This window comes from Echeneis naucrates, chromosome 1 (genome assembly GCF_900963305.1).
Source record: "Echeneis naucrates chromosome 1, fEcheNa1.1, whole genome shotgun sequence".
Lineage (NCBI taxonomy): Eukaryota > Metazoa > Chordata > Actinopteri > Carangiformes > Echeneidae > Echeneis > Echeneis naucrates.
Window position 1 is genome coordinate 15,527,456 of NC_042511.1, and position 14,414 is coordinate 15,541,869.

The following is a 14,414-nucleotide window of genomic DNA, read 5'->3' on the forward strand; positions in this document are numbered from 1 at the left end:
TATAGTCAGTATGGAAATATAACTGGTGTGTTCCAACAGGCATTCAACACAAGTCCAGTGCAACGTAACAGATCATGTCCGTCTAAACCAACTTCAAGCATTCCTGTTGTAACTGAAAAACAGGAAATGGATCGGTCTTAATAAATAATTCAGAACCCTCATTACTAAATCATTGTCCGGCTGTCATATGGAATGGCAGGCACTACTCAGTGTAATGGGGCTCATTCATGAGCGTTTTCATGTGATCTTCCAGAGGTCACGAGGGGTGTGGTGGGTGGTTTGAGGACAGAGAGCCAATTTTTCCTCACCGTCATTGGCCAAAGCATCCCTCAATACAAGGTCCATCACGTGGCGAGCAGATTTCTGTTGAGCACATGAAGTAGATCTAAGAAGCAAGAGCAGAGGATTACACATAGGGTCCAGTCCGCAGAGTGTGCACAATGTACTCTAACAAACAGCTGCTGGCAATTGAGACTTGGCTAAATTGTGCAGTTTACAAAAGGGCCCGCCACATTTCTCTGTAACAAATGTTGGCTTGAGATCTAATCGTTTCATTTTCCACCCCATGCTTTTGCTGAATAAAGCTATAAACATATTTGCACCAAGAAGACGCCATATAATTTACATTAATGTACATTCACTCTTGGCTTAGATTAAAGGCCACAGTAAGATATGACTTAATTATCACAGGGAGAAATGCATAAGCACAAAAAAAAATTGGAACTGATATTTGGTTAAAAAAAAAAAAAAAAAAAAAAAGTTTTCTTAGAAATGTTGAGTAAATGGTTCATACATCTCTTCTGCCAATAAAATTGAGAAACAGCTAGTAGCCATTTAGCTTAATTCAGTTTAAAGACAAAGTTGCTTTTCTGGCTCTGTACTGAAAGGAACAAATGCCCCCTATCAACATTTCTGATGGTGCTGGTAGGCAGATGTCTTGCATTTGGACAGTCTATTATTATGTGTTCCCCATTTCCAGAGTTGATGCTAAGCAAACAGCTTCACAGTTATAGCTTCATATTTACACAACAATCATCTACTTTCTCTATTTGTTGGCAAATATGCAAATTCCCAAATTGACATTTTAACAAACCCTATTTCTAGTTGCGCCACAAAAGTAAAAAAAAAACCAAACAAACAAACAAAAAAAAAAAAAAACACTCAAGTCATTCAGCAGAAACGGGGAAAAAATAAAATAAAATAAATAAACAAACACAATGGGCAGCACACTGGTTAGCGCTGTTGCACAACAACGAGAAGGTTGCAGGTTTAGAGCCTGGGCCTTTCTGTTCACAGTTTGCATGTTCTCCCTGTGCCTGTGTGGGGTTTCCTCCAGGTTATCCAGTTTCTTCCCACCATCCAAAGACATCATGTTTGCATAAACTGGTGACTAAGTTGTCCGAAGGTCTGAGTGTGAGTGCTTGCTGGCCTCTGCCTGTCTGTGTTGGCCCTGTGACCTGTCCAGGGTGCACCCACCCTCACCCAATAGGAGCTGGGATCGACTCCAGGACCCCCAGCAACCCAGAAACAGATAAGTGGTAGAAGATGAATACAAGAATTGGGGGGGAGGGAGTCACAAAAGCCATTGGATGTGTGTACTCTCTCCTCCACCATCATCTACAGAACTTTTTGCTCATCCTTACTTCTTCATCTGGGTCCTTAAATTCACCATCAGGAAGAAACTGGAAGGTGCTGATTGTGAAACGCCGGGTCTGACCATAAGGGGAGGGTGGTAGAGGACCAGAGAGCACTGCCTGCTGTGGGGCTGGGTCCAAGGGATTAGGACAGCTAGGAAGTAATTATTTTACATCAGTAAGCCATTTAGATAAGACAACAGTTTTATAAGTACTGTCAGAATATTTTCTCTTCTTTTTACAGTTTCCCTCCCCTCCACCACCTCTGCCAAGCTCAGGACTGTTTTTGGTGTTCACTTCACACACAAGATACATACCCGTTGTAAAGCAGCACCCACACTGATGTTCCTGAGCGGGGGTAGGCTACACAGAAGTGCACCAGCAGCACCAAGCTGGGATCTGGAGCGTTCAGCAGCCGCATTTCCAGGTAGAGAGGTTTCCCCAAGAGCATCTGCAGGGGCTGATGATACTGAGGGTAGTAGCTGCTGTACTGAGCATCTGGAATAAAAAGATAAATCGCAACCCTCAAAACAAGGAAGTTTTTCTTCTGTCAATCAATGCAAGTCTAAAGTATTCATATTGTGCTGAAACTTGCAATTCGATTCAATCCCATCAGTTTCCATCCATCTTCAGGGGAATAAACGTGTTCTCACATACACAATGGCACAAAGATCAATATTTTAAAGTTATGCAAAGGCAGCTGCTACTGCTGAAATAAAGACCAGTTACCTTTGGCAATCCTGAGCTGGACTCCAAACATCCCCTGAGTATGAACCTCAGCACCAAGGGTTGGTGTTTTAACCAGGTAGCTCACAGTCAGGACAGAACCTGGCTGAAACCTGCACTCCACCAACAACCTGACAATGAGACAGGATAAATGTTAATGGGGTTCTGTGCATAAATGATGGATGAACACAAAACCTGAAAGGAAACGCACAGAGAAAGAAGGGCATTAACAATGAAACATGCTTGAATGAAACTGTAAACACTGGGATCACATGGTGTGAGCACTGCATCTGTATAACATCTTGTTCTCCACAATGATAACGAATGACATTTACACAGAAATGGTTCAAATCTAGAACATATAAAATACCAAATCTGTAACTGATTGAGTTTACTTCGGAGTTCTGAGAATTACAATTCATTGTAATACCACAGAACATGTCAAGACAAAGTAACAGACCCCCCCCCCCCCCCCCCCCCCAGATATATATATTTTCTTTTTGGTGCTGGTGAGATAAACCTGTAAAATAAGTTGTGTATAACCACTGAGTCAGAATCACAAGTGATTGTGAATCAATTTCACTTGCTTTGGTGCAAATGAAATAGAAAACCTCTGCAAGGGAGAAGCAGAAGTAAGATCACCCCCAAAAAGGGATTGGTTTTGTACGTGGTGGCAAACAAGCAGTTGCTGTCTTGATCATTGTGGGCTGATAGCTTGGGGATGTTCCCAGTATGTAGTGGTCAGCATCTACCACCAGTGTGGGAAGGAAGGAAATAATGTAAAACAAGTGGTCACAATAATGCGGCAGGCTTATCTCATACTTTATCAGAAGAATAAATGAAGGGAGTGTAACTAACAACAATCTGACCTGACTGGAGAATCTCTTGTGATGGTACCGTAGTTGAGGCTGATTGCCTGAACTTTGTTAATGACCTCCACCATGTAGATCACCGTTTTCCCCACCATCTGTAAATACAGAATCATACATGCAAGTTGGCAACACACACACACACACACACACACACGCTCTTTAATCAACCCTAAGTCTACTGGATCTTACTAATGACAAATCTGAACAATGAATCGCAGAATCAAAACAAACTACACTATTCAATCATAAAGGAGCATGTTACTCTGTGCAGGATTGTTGCCATATAAAGTGTTTTTAGACATTCACCGAGGTACTACGGCACAATGTTGAGATAAGGACAATTTTTGTTTATTTTGTTATTTTCAATGAATTTGTTGAGCATAATAAAAATATAGAATATCGGCAGGTTTTCCCTTCAGCTCAAGTAGTTGGTGAAACAATTTGGATCCAGGCGGATGTCTTCCTTAACTTTTCAATACTCTGGAAAGGTGTTCATACAATAAAGCTCACCACTCTACGTGCCCCGCAGCCATCCATTGGGATCTTGAACAAAGCATAGTCAGAAGTCACTCTCTCAGGTTTGCAGGTGGTGTTGCTGGCAGCGACAAGCAGGGCAGGAGAAAGAGGGGGCTCAGTGAGGGAAGCAGGCACGGAGAAGACAAAGTGACGGTCAATAGTGCACTCTGGAAGGCACACATAAACACACATATAGATGCACGTGCAGTTATGTAAAGGTCAGATGAACAAAAAAGGTCAGAAATCTCAGGAGGCAATTGATAATTAGACCCAAGGTATCTTATACCCTTTTCACATTCTGTGCCACTGCCAGCTTGAATCATGCTGTGCTGGTCCAGAATATGCCTCTTCACAAATCTAGCAGCTGTAGTGCTTACATTCCCATGCCCAAAACAGCTCAACTGTACTCGGCTAAGTGGCATGAAAATGCCAGTGGGGACTCAAACTGCAGCTCACCATCCATTGGGTAGTAGCAGGAAGGGGGGTGCTTGCTGAAGCAGCAGCCCATGGAGAGGCAGCGTGGCTGGGATACAGACACAGGTCCGCAGGGGAGATGCTGTTCGCTGGGAAGGTTGCACTCTGTGGGACAGCACAGCAAATGTCAGCCACACAGTTAAAATCTCTCTGAATGAACTCAAGGAGAAAAAAAATTTAATAAAATAAAATAAACACATCACCCTTTGGCAAACTGAAGAGAGTTTCAAAGCTGTGAATATTAAATTCGTTTACCTTTTCCAGAGCTTGGAATGACAACTGGGCAAGAAAACCGTGCCTCCCTTCTTCCATTTACTGCCATGTAGACAATGGTGATTGTGTACATTTTACCCTTTTGGACAAAAATGTTTATACAAGTGTTAATAGGTAAAGTAAACGGTCAATTACACAAAAGGTCTTGCTCTCAGTGTGAAATGGGAATCAATACTTGCCTGCACGCTCATGTGACAGCGTGAGTGTAACTGGAGACTCAAAAGGATTTTGCCATTTTTGCCTTTACTTGCAGAATACCCACAGTGCTTTGGGACATCCTGGAGGTCCATCCAGTTCCCGTTGATGTCTGAAAAAGTACATGTGGGAACATAAAACTTTTGTGTAGACTTTAAACGGCAAAATTACAGCTCTCAGGATGTTGAGGACGAGCGTTTTAGCAGTAGCAAACAAGAACAAAACCTTTCCTCGTACAACTGTACACTAGAGCTGCCTCCCTCAAGTCAGTTTAAAAGTCAACTCATGCGGAGCTGATGGCAACCATATGCACCTAGAATGAGCAAACGAATGAATGAAGGCATGCACCTTTCAGAAGAATTCCAGAGACAGACCCAGGGGGAAACTCCACAGTCATCTGATGGGGGGAGCAGACAACTTTAGGCTTCACCACTGCCAGAGGTGTAGTGCTAGGAGGGGTAAGGGAGACAGGTGGGGCAACTGTTGCAGGGGTCTCACGGGCACTGTATTCATATGGGCACTGCATTTCCAGAGTCCTATAGTGTGCCACGGATAGGTCCCAAAACCTGAGAGTTAGAGAAATGGTCGTGGGAGTCTAAAGCGAGTGGAGGAGAGAGTAATAAAGTCAGTTAACAACCACACAGTGTCCAACTCCTGTATTTAAAAATAGAGGCTGCTAGCTCAACTGGCCAAAAAAAAAAAAAAAGAAAAATACAACAAACAAATCTTATTGTTATCAGTTGGGTTGCATAGTACATTTTTTTAAAGAAAAAAAAAAACCTGGGCAAATGCATTCTGGGTAAGTTCTGTCTATAAATCCATGAGATGAGTGTCATATACATACTTGTGATAAATGACTGCAGTGGCAGCTCAACTTAATAAACTGATGGCAGTGCCTGCAATGAACGTCAGTCAGTGACAGACGCTGTAAATATTGTTTATCAAAATAATGGAAGTGTGTTTTTAAAAATACATTGTTATTGAAACATTTTTTTTTTTTGTCACACTATGTCGATATGGAATTCCTGTCCAGCCCTACGTGAGCATGTCAAATGTTTCTCACTATACTAAAAAAGGGCTCTTACAATGACTTTCCATGAGAACTGCAAAAAAATTCTTTTTGAAATGCATCGTCCTGCCATGACACCACTAAACCTCATTTATTTGACAACATGAATATGGGTAGAAGTCAAGCAGTCATACATTATATAAGGGTGATGCATTCAGACGCAATGATGAAGCGTTACAGAGGCGCTTACCCGTGACTGGCTGTGGCAGGCAGGCAGAGGAGACTGAAGGATTACCCCAGGGCCTTCAGCTTTATGCAGCATGTACCCACACAGTGGAGAGACACTGGAGAGGAACACCCATATCTTCATTTGATCTGATAAAGGACACAATGAGCGTGAGAGCTTTAATATTTGTCAACAGTCAGGCACTATATTATTATGCTTTAAAGGTCTTTTATTCAAAAAAAAAAAAAACAGTTTTCAGTAATACGTTAGGGTCATCTAGTTTCAAACATACATTTCAGTATTCAGGATGAGAGGAAGGTGTATGCTAAGTAAACAAAACCGTCAGTCATTGTTGTTTTCTGGGTAAAAATCTGTACATCTCTTACATTTGTAAGGCTACAGCAAATAGTGTGGTTAGTATGCTCTTTGACAACGTAAAGCAGTAAATCCTAAATATGTATGGATGCCAGATCTTTTAGCCGTTTCTTCATACATCACATCAAAGAAGCTATATAGATTAAAGACTGGAGAATTAAAACCGGACCATGAAGGGATTTCTTTTAACGAAGGAAAAAAAACAAACAAACAAGCAATTCATTCATCTGGCACTTTTTGAAAAACAGAGTTCTTACATTAAGACATAACACTGACCTCTGACCTGGATGGAATCTGAGTGAGCAAAAGGGAGGAAGACAACCATCCTCCCCTTCAGACACTGAAGGTGGGGCATCTGTGTAGTGAGCTGAGTTGGGGTGGCCATCGTTGGCCCTGCACTGGTGGGAATCGGAGTGGTGGTGGTAAAAGGCTTTTTGGGGGTAATTGGCAGTTGAGTCTCTGGGTCCGGGCCCGGAAGAGGGTAAGGTGGCAGGTAAAAAGGATAGTGGGGATAGTGGGGATAATAGGGATAATAGGGGTAAGAGTAATAGCTACAAATGGCATGAGCATGAGCGGGGCAGATGGCTTGCAGGGCAGCTGGTGTCTCAGGTACTTGTGCAGAGGGATAGCTGGGACTTTGAGGCTGTTTAGGAAGCATCGTCTTGGTAGTCGCTACGGTGGTGGTAGTAGGTGGAGTAGTAGGATGTGGTGCAGACTTTGGTTGTGCCTCAAGATACATTTTTGGGTAGGACACTGATCCATAAGGGTAATAAGAGCCATAAAAATTAGGTGGGTAAAATCCAACTTGATATTGTGGAGCCTCTGGCTGTTTGGGCGGAGAGGGGGGAGGGGGCGTAGTTGGGCTGGGAGGGAGGGTATCTGGTGCTTGAGTCACTGGTGCTGCAGTGGGTGCAGGATCATAAGGCATCTGAAAGTAATACTGAAGGTAGTATGGATTTGCTGGAGGTCTGGGTGGGCGGGTAGCTGGAGGAACAGTAGAAGCAATAGTGGTTTTTTTAGCTTCTGGGGTCGGCGCTGGTGTGACTGTAGGGTAGTAGAAGTTCATGTGGGGGTAGAACAGGCCAAACTGATGCTGAGAAAAGTCAACAGGGTTAAGATTTCGGGCAGATGTGGTTTCTATGACTGCAGGGGGAGGGTATTTTGGGTGCTCTCCAGCAGAGGATGGTAACTGCTGCTGCTGTGGGGGTTTGAAGCCAGGAGGACTGTCTTTAGTGGGCTGCAAAGGATGGACAGGTTGTGGGCCAGGGGTATGGAGCTGGGGAAGCTGGGGGTTCTGCAGCCCAGGGTATGGGTACTGTGGAAGTTGAGTAATCTGCTCATTGGTTGGTGGCTGGGGAGGGGAAGAGGGTGCGGGTCCAACAGGTTCTGGTAAAACAAAAAACTGAGGATCGATTGGACAGGAGAGGATATATTCATGATCATCTACTGTGAGGTGGAGATGTAGTCCCTCCTGAGGGAATAATTAATAATAAAATTAATATTGGCCAAAGCCAGCAACCTGTTCTGATAAAGTACATTTAAAATTAGACACCTTACTCTAATAATGACACAAGGAGCATTGTAGGGAATGAAGAACAAAAGGTCTTCAGTCTGGGCGGGGACACGATAAGCACATCCTGGAGATGAAAATGGACCCCGGCCTCCGTTCACTGGAAAGTAGATTACAGGTCAGCATCAGGTGATGGTGAGTTGAACAGGCCCAAATTGTGATGATTGAGAGTTTTCATCTTCTGCATTCCTTCTTGAGAAATGTTTTGATTTTAGTAACATTACGAGTTTCAACAGTATCATGAGAGAAAAGTAATAATTACAGAGATAGTAAGTAAAGAGTTGAGTAAAACTTGTAAAAAGAGAGCTTGTACTACAGCTAACAAAAAATAAAGAAAGAAAAAATAAAAACTTTTTGAACTTCTTTAATCCAAACTAAAAATTTGTATGCATCCTAAATTCCTGTGGGAAACTACTGGTTATTAAGTCATGAAAACCAATTAGTCTGCATGAAAGAACTGTCTCAGTGTAGGTAAAACAAAGCCAAAGCTCTGAGTATTAGATTACATACTGCATTTCTCTCCAGGAAACAAAAAAAAAAAAAAAAAAAAAAAAAAGTAAAGCACAAATCCAACAAACATGACTGTTTTCTTTGCCAAAAATTAATGTTTTACTGCTGTTTCAAAGCTCTCCCTGTCCTACAAGCAATGGATTTTGAGGCGTTGGTTTAAAAGTTGTCAAATTTAAAACCCTAAAAGTAAAAAAGGCACCGTACCAAGACTATCAAAAGCTGTAAAATGGGATATTAAAGCAAAACAAAAAGTTAGGAAAAAACCCCATCAAAACTAACTTACCTTTGACTCCCAGCAGTGGTATATCCCGCTCCTGCCCATGCAGCTGCACTGCCATGCCATAGGGAGAGCAGATGACTGAGGGGGCGGAGAGGGAGGACAAAGGGGCAGACGTGGACATCTGCACTGGGCAGGAGAGCTTTAGGGGGCTGCCCCACCACAACAGGGGCAGCACATAAGTGTCATTCTGACAGAGGGAAAAAGACACGGAGGTGATGACGAACACAAGGCACGGAAACAGCGAATGGTGGAAAATGTCGTGCGGGCGTCACCTCTACCTCTTGCATTATGTAACATGCATCGTACGGCACCGTCATCTCCAGTTCACTCTTTGACGTCCTCACTGAGTACCCACAGTATGGAGGCAGCAGGAACGGAGAGATGGGAAACGCTTCTTCTGCAAAGAGAAAATGTCAGCCAGCCGATTTTACTGCTCAAACTAATGAATGACAAACCGCCCGAGCGACAGGAAGTAAACACACAAAACACTCACTGTGCAAATGTTTATATTGTGTTTGTTTCAGGTCAGCAACACTCAGACAAAATTAGCTGCAACTTCATCTTGTGTTCAGGAAAATTGTGAGGAAGTCTCAACAAGGTAACGACAGCGCCTTTTTTTTTTTTTTTTTTTTAAAGGATACATGATTTTGGGGATACCACATTTTTTTTTATCATGTAAAATTCTCTCCTGTAATTTCCATATTCCATCAAGACCTCTCACCATATGGCAGTAATACTATTCCATAGCCTTACCTCTGTCCACTAACAGGTGTGTCAGTCCCTGTCCAGAGGCCCTCAAAGTCATGACATTTTCATCACACTGCACCAAAGGCCTCATGGCCTGCCACTCAGATAAATGTGGACTGGAGTCAAATGGTGGGCCCAAAACCTTCCCCTGGACTCCATGGTGACCTTAATGGCAGGAAAAAAAAAAAAGAAACTATCGTGATAAAGGATACTGCTTCATGCCAAACCCGCCATCTCTGAAAACACTCCATAGATTTGACATTGTGTTCGAGGAACACGTGAGAATCGTTTTGCTGCTCTCCACCTGTAAACAGGCTTTGGTGTTACAGACTTAAAAGAGCTTCAACCTGTAAAATCCGCTTGGTATCCGTCCCCGGAGTCCTGAGCTGGGGCCTTCGGCTCCGGGCTGACTCTTCCCACAGTCCAGGACGCGCCAGCTTTAAAACGTTTTGGCGCAGTGGGGTGCTGCAGCGGATCCCCGGGGAGGGGAGCGGGTTCAGGCCGGGCGGCTTCGCGCAGATGTGCCTCAGGAATAATATTTTCAACCAAGTCCCCGTTTCCCCACCGGACGCCGCCGTCCCGTCCGGTCCTCTTCGCGGCTGGAACCTGGTCCGGACTAAAGCCCCCTCCTCTCTGTCCGAGACTCACCGAGAGACAAAATCCAAGCATGCACAGATAAAGCGCCAACAAGAATAAAAACGTACTTATATCTCTTTTCCGTTTGCAAGACATCGCCGTGTTGTTGATGTTTTGTTTTGTTTTTTTTTTTTTTTTTGCTCACAGGCGCACAGAGGCGTCCCCTGAAGAAGAGGCCGCTCAATTAAGAGTCATCGGGACTAATTAAAACTGACGCTCCACGTGTGCGCGCGCCCGAACTGGCCCTTTATAGTTTTACCAATGGCCGACCAATTAATCCTGGAGGAGGTGTTCTACTTCATCCTCCTTCTGTCATAGTGACAGTCACCTTCAAACAGACTAACTCATTTGTAGTAATCAGGTTAAAGAATTGATCAGTTTACCTTAAATAGATGATGAATGGTGAGTCCATCATCAGATTGAACCGTTTTCCTGATATAAAATCATATATCTTCTTCTAAGGCAAAAAACTAACTTCTATGTATTTATAAACTAAGTATCTTTTGGTTTCGGGCTGATGCTCTGTCAAAACAAAACATTTGACACTGGGTCTGATCGCCCAACAATATATATATATTTTTTTATTTATCATTTTCCACTGATTATCTGTTTCCTGGTCTTGGTGGTGGTGGTGGTGGGGGTTCTGGAGCCAATCCCAGCTCAGACTGGGGTGCGAGGGCGGGGTCACCCTGGACAGGTCGCAGACAATACTTTTTTTATATTTCCCAACCCAGATTTATTTTAGTGCATATAAAAAAAAAAACTAACCCTAGGTGTTATAGGTTATATTTTTGAAAGTCAATGATATATTTAGCATTTTGCAGATTTGTCAGCTGTACAGACTTTGTTGTTTTTCTATCAAAACCATCACACAGAATATTATTTCATAAATGAAAATGTGTCAGTGTCATATAAGATTTTGTGATTTTGACATCTAGTGGTTTTGTCCAAGAAGGAGGCACTTGCTTGCTAAAGTTTAGTCCTAGATGCAGTTGTAGATGTGGACCAGTTTTGACATACAAGCCAAAGATTGATTTTTTTTTTTTTTTTTTATGTAAAAAGGATAGATGAAGGATAATAAATAATAGTCCATAGGTGTAGAAGAAAAAATTTTCTGCTCTTTTCTCTTGTTAAACATTTTGCAAAGACCTCAGTTTGACCTTTTGACCCTTTGCGGGATTCCTAAACTGCAGCTGAAATTGGCTGAAAGTGGCAGAACCTGACAAATGTTGTATTTATGATGGGAGGAAGTGAAAAGTAAGGGGCAGTCTGTGTGACTTTGGTGGAGATCGTTCATTACTGTATTGCTATAAGTTTGCGGTGGCTTCTTAGATGAGACTGGTGTAAGACTCAATGTCCCGAGGCTACAAAAGCGTCTGGACTTAATGTGAAAAGGAAAGCTGTGTGCTGTCACACTGTGCTGACAAACTTCAGAACAATTTTGCGGCATGTGGCTTCTTCACTGTTTGTTGGGGAAACTTTGAAAGAAAAGAAACAAAATGTTGCCTCTCTGAGAAATGTGTCTCAGACAGGGTGGGAATGTTAATGTAAAAATATATCAACTGTAACAGTAAAAGTTAGAAAATAAGATTATTGTCCGTGTGTCTTTCTGTTTTCCTGAAAAACGTCACCGTCTTAAGTGAGATTTTTTCTTTCCAATAGACGGCCTCACTGATTAAGATTGTTCTTTCTCAGAGGCCCACATGTTAGGATGGGAATAGAAACTCCACTGACTCAGAGGTGGCATAAAAGGGAAACTCGCACTGCTCAGCACCCACTCACCATTCACTAGGAGGATATGACAAACCATCAGGGGTCAGATATAATGGCTTCAATCTTGGTCCTATTCAGACGTATTGCCTGAAGGAAATACTTCCCCTGGGCCATTCCCACACCCTCTGACAATAATGTAGCTCTTGAATGATTTTCATCTCAGCGGTACGATAATAAAAACAGAGGCTTGTGCTAATGGTCCGTTCAGCACAGCCCAAAGTTATGTAACACAGAGCTTGTGAGAAATGTATTCTCTGTAAAGAAGACATTTGTTTTTAATGGCTCTGACCCACAGATAAAGCTTAGCCCCAGTGTGTGCCCTTTCATGTCTTCCTATTAAACTCAAGGCTCAGAGCAAAGCATCCAATTTTCCAAAAACATAGTCAGAATCCTCAATTGCTTAATCAAGATGAAAAAAAGATTCAAAGGAATAAAAATATACAACGTTTATATAATATTGGCTACTGCATGACAGCCATGATAGTATGATGATAGAAAGAAATAAAATGTTTCTCAAAGTTAAGTTCAAGTAAATGTATTCAAGTACCGTCCAACTTCTACAGCTACTACTTTATATGTTGGACTATGTATTTTATTCCACTGTTTGGAAGATATAGCTATGACTTACTTCACGATGTTAAATTGCACACGAAATAATTCAGAACAAACACAATTTAATACATTTATGAACTACAGTATTATGAGGACGAGCCAATTAAGATATTGAGATATTGTTGAAAGTTTAAAACCTTTTACAGAATAAGTACCAAACGCTATTAGACTAGATTATTTAATTATGAATGTATTCATGATTTTGGGTTGGGGGTAATTCTGATGGCATTTCTACTGTCAAAAATGTTATAAACCAAGCAGCTCGTTGTTGTATCAATATTCAAACTGACTTCAATGATAGGAGCTGTACATACTGTTACCTCCATGCGTTCAACAGTGAGCTGGGTAGTTGACGACTGTCCTTGCACACAGGACCTGAGTGAGGTAGCTCGCATCGTCAACAATGAGGGAACGATCAGTGAAAAAGCAAAGGAAGCAATTATGGCATCTCTCCTCATGCCACCTCAGTTAGCACAAGGCAACCATTGTAACAAGACTTCCACTGTGTTTTTCACTACGAGACCGCAGCCTGAAGGCAGATAAGACCGAGGCAGAGGTGAGCTGAGACCTGCTAGAAAATAAGACTTTGTAAAAAATAAAGATGCTCTGCCAATGTCCTCTTATGAAGGTCCTTTGTAGAAACAAGAAGACCCATAATCACTTGATCTTACCCTCATCTGAAGCAGGTGATAAAAGGCTTCACAAGATGTGCACTGTCTGCTGCTTAATCCCTTAATAGTAAGGTAGTATGTGAATACAGCCAATAATAACACGTATCTATGTCAAATATAACAGTTTGTTTTCAGCTGAGGAGTCTAGTATATTGCTAAACTCCGCCCTGTTTCACTCGGCTGCCACTGATGGTTTCTCTTTTCATTCCAACACTTTTGTGTTCTTATTTAAATGAGGCTGGTATACTGAGGGAAAGGCAAAATGTCTTTTTCTCCTCCTATTAATCTGTAAATGTCAGGAAAAGGTTCTAACATGTAGGCTATTATACAATTTGCAGTTCAGCTCGTGCAGCTCAGGTCTGTGTGTGTGTTTCAGTCCGTCCTCAGGTAGAGTGTGAGCCCTCAGGGAGATGTAGCGTCATCCATAAAAAAAAAAAAAAACACATAAAAAATATTTATTAAATAAAGAATAAAAAGAGCTGAACAGCGTGTCTGATGCTGATGTTGATATATTACGGAGTCGGAGTAGTTCATCTCTGCATGGCTCTGTTTTGTGAATGCCAAGCTTGTATTTTTCCACATCCCTCTGAAAAACCTGGTCTCTGACTATGAGTGAGTCTCTGAGGAACAAATCAAATCGCACACAGTCACACACACAAAGTGCTCCACCTTCAGATGGCTGCGCACACCCACTGTTCCTGTAATAGCAAAACTTCACTCCACCATGAGAGGAGACTTGACTGACTTAATAATCCATTGAAAGCTTTTTGAAACTTCATCTAAATGAGCCAGTATTTTATTTCACTTTCCACCTGCTTGAAAACATGCCATCAGAGTGTAAGTGCTGTGCAGAGATGAGGATATCCACCAGGGCCTGGTGCTCAGACGCCCGTCTTAATGGCCCACCTTTAGAGGAATCATTTTAAGTGTGTAATGAACCGGCAAAGAGTGTGCAAGCGGCCTGAAAAGGCACTAGGGCGACCTGAGGCCTCCACTGCTCTGCGAGACATCTTAAAGCATGACCCAAATGATGTTTCATTTTCATACGAATAAGCTGCGCGGCTTACAGCAGCTGCTGCACGTTCATTACGAAGATGAGACACATGGCTGGAAGAAATCTATTTGAAACAACCTGCAAGGGGAAAAAAAAAAAAAAAAAAAAGGGACGGGACATTTATACACGTGACGCAGTTAAACTTGTTAATAACTCATGAGGAAAAATGATTTTGGGGATCTAGCTTCGCAGTCTGCAGGTGGAGGGAGGGGGTGGCTGAAGTTTTTTTGGTTTGCCTGACTCTGGAGGTTTCACTGTGGG

At 42.4% G+C, this 14,414-nt stretch overlaps 1 protein-coding gene across 1 annotated transcript; it reads right to left on the reverse strand.

The window, feature by feature from the left end:
• Nucleotides 1-257: 257 nt before the first annotated feature.
• Nucleotides 258-3,773, reverse strand: LOC115049848 (zona pellucida sperm-binding protein 1). Its single transcript, XM_029512420.1, has 6 exons — nucleotides 3,743-3,773; nucleotides 3,230-3,327; nucleotides 2,364-2,491; nucleotides 1,952-2,132; nucleotides 1,644-1,788; nucleotides 258-385 (listed from the first exon to the last, which is right to left on the reverse strand). The coding sequence occupies exons 1-6, from the start codon at nucleotides 3,767-3,769 to the stop codon at nucleotides 311-313; spliced, it is 654 nt and encodes a 217-aa protein (XP_029368280.1). The 5' UTR covers nucleotides 3,770-3,773; the 3' UTR covers nucleotides 258-310.
• Between the last annotated feature and the right edge of the window lie 10,641 nt (nucleotides 3,774-14,414).

Coding starts and splice junctions, on each gene's coding strand:
- LOC115049848 (XM_029512420.1), bottom strand. CDS start 3,769: ATGGATGGCTGCGGGGCACGTAGAGTG. Junction 2,133..2,363: donor CCAGCTCAGGATTGCCAAAG/GTAACTGGTCTT, acceptor TTTTTATTCCAG/ATGCTCAGTACAGCAGCTAC. Junction 1,789..1,951: donor TGGGTGCTGCTTTACAACGG/GTATGTATCTTG, acceptor ATTACTTCCTAG/CTGTCCTAATCCCTTGGACC.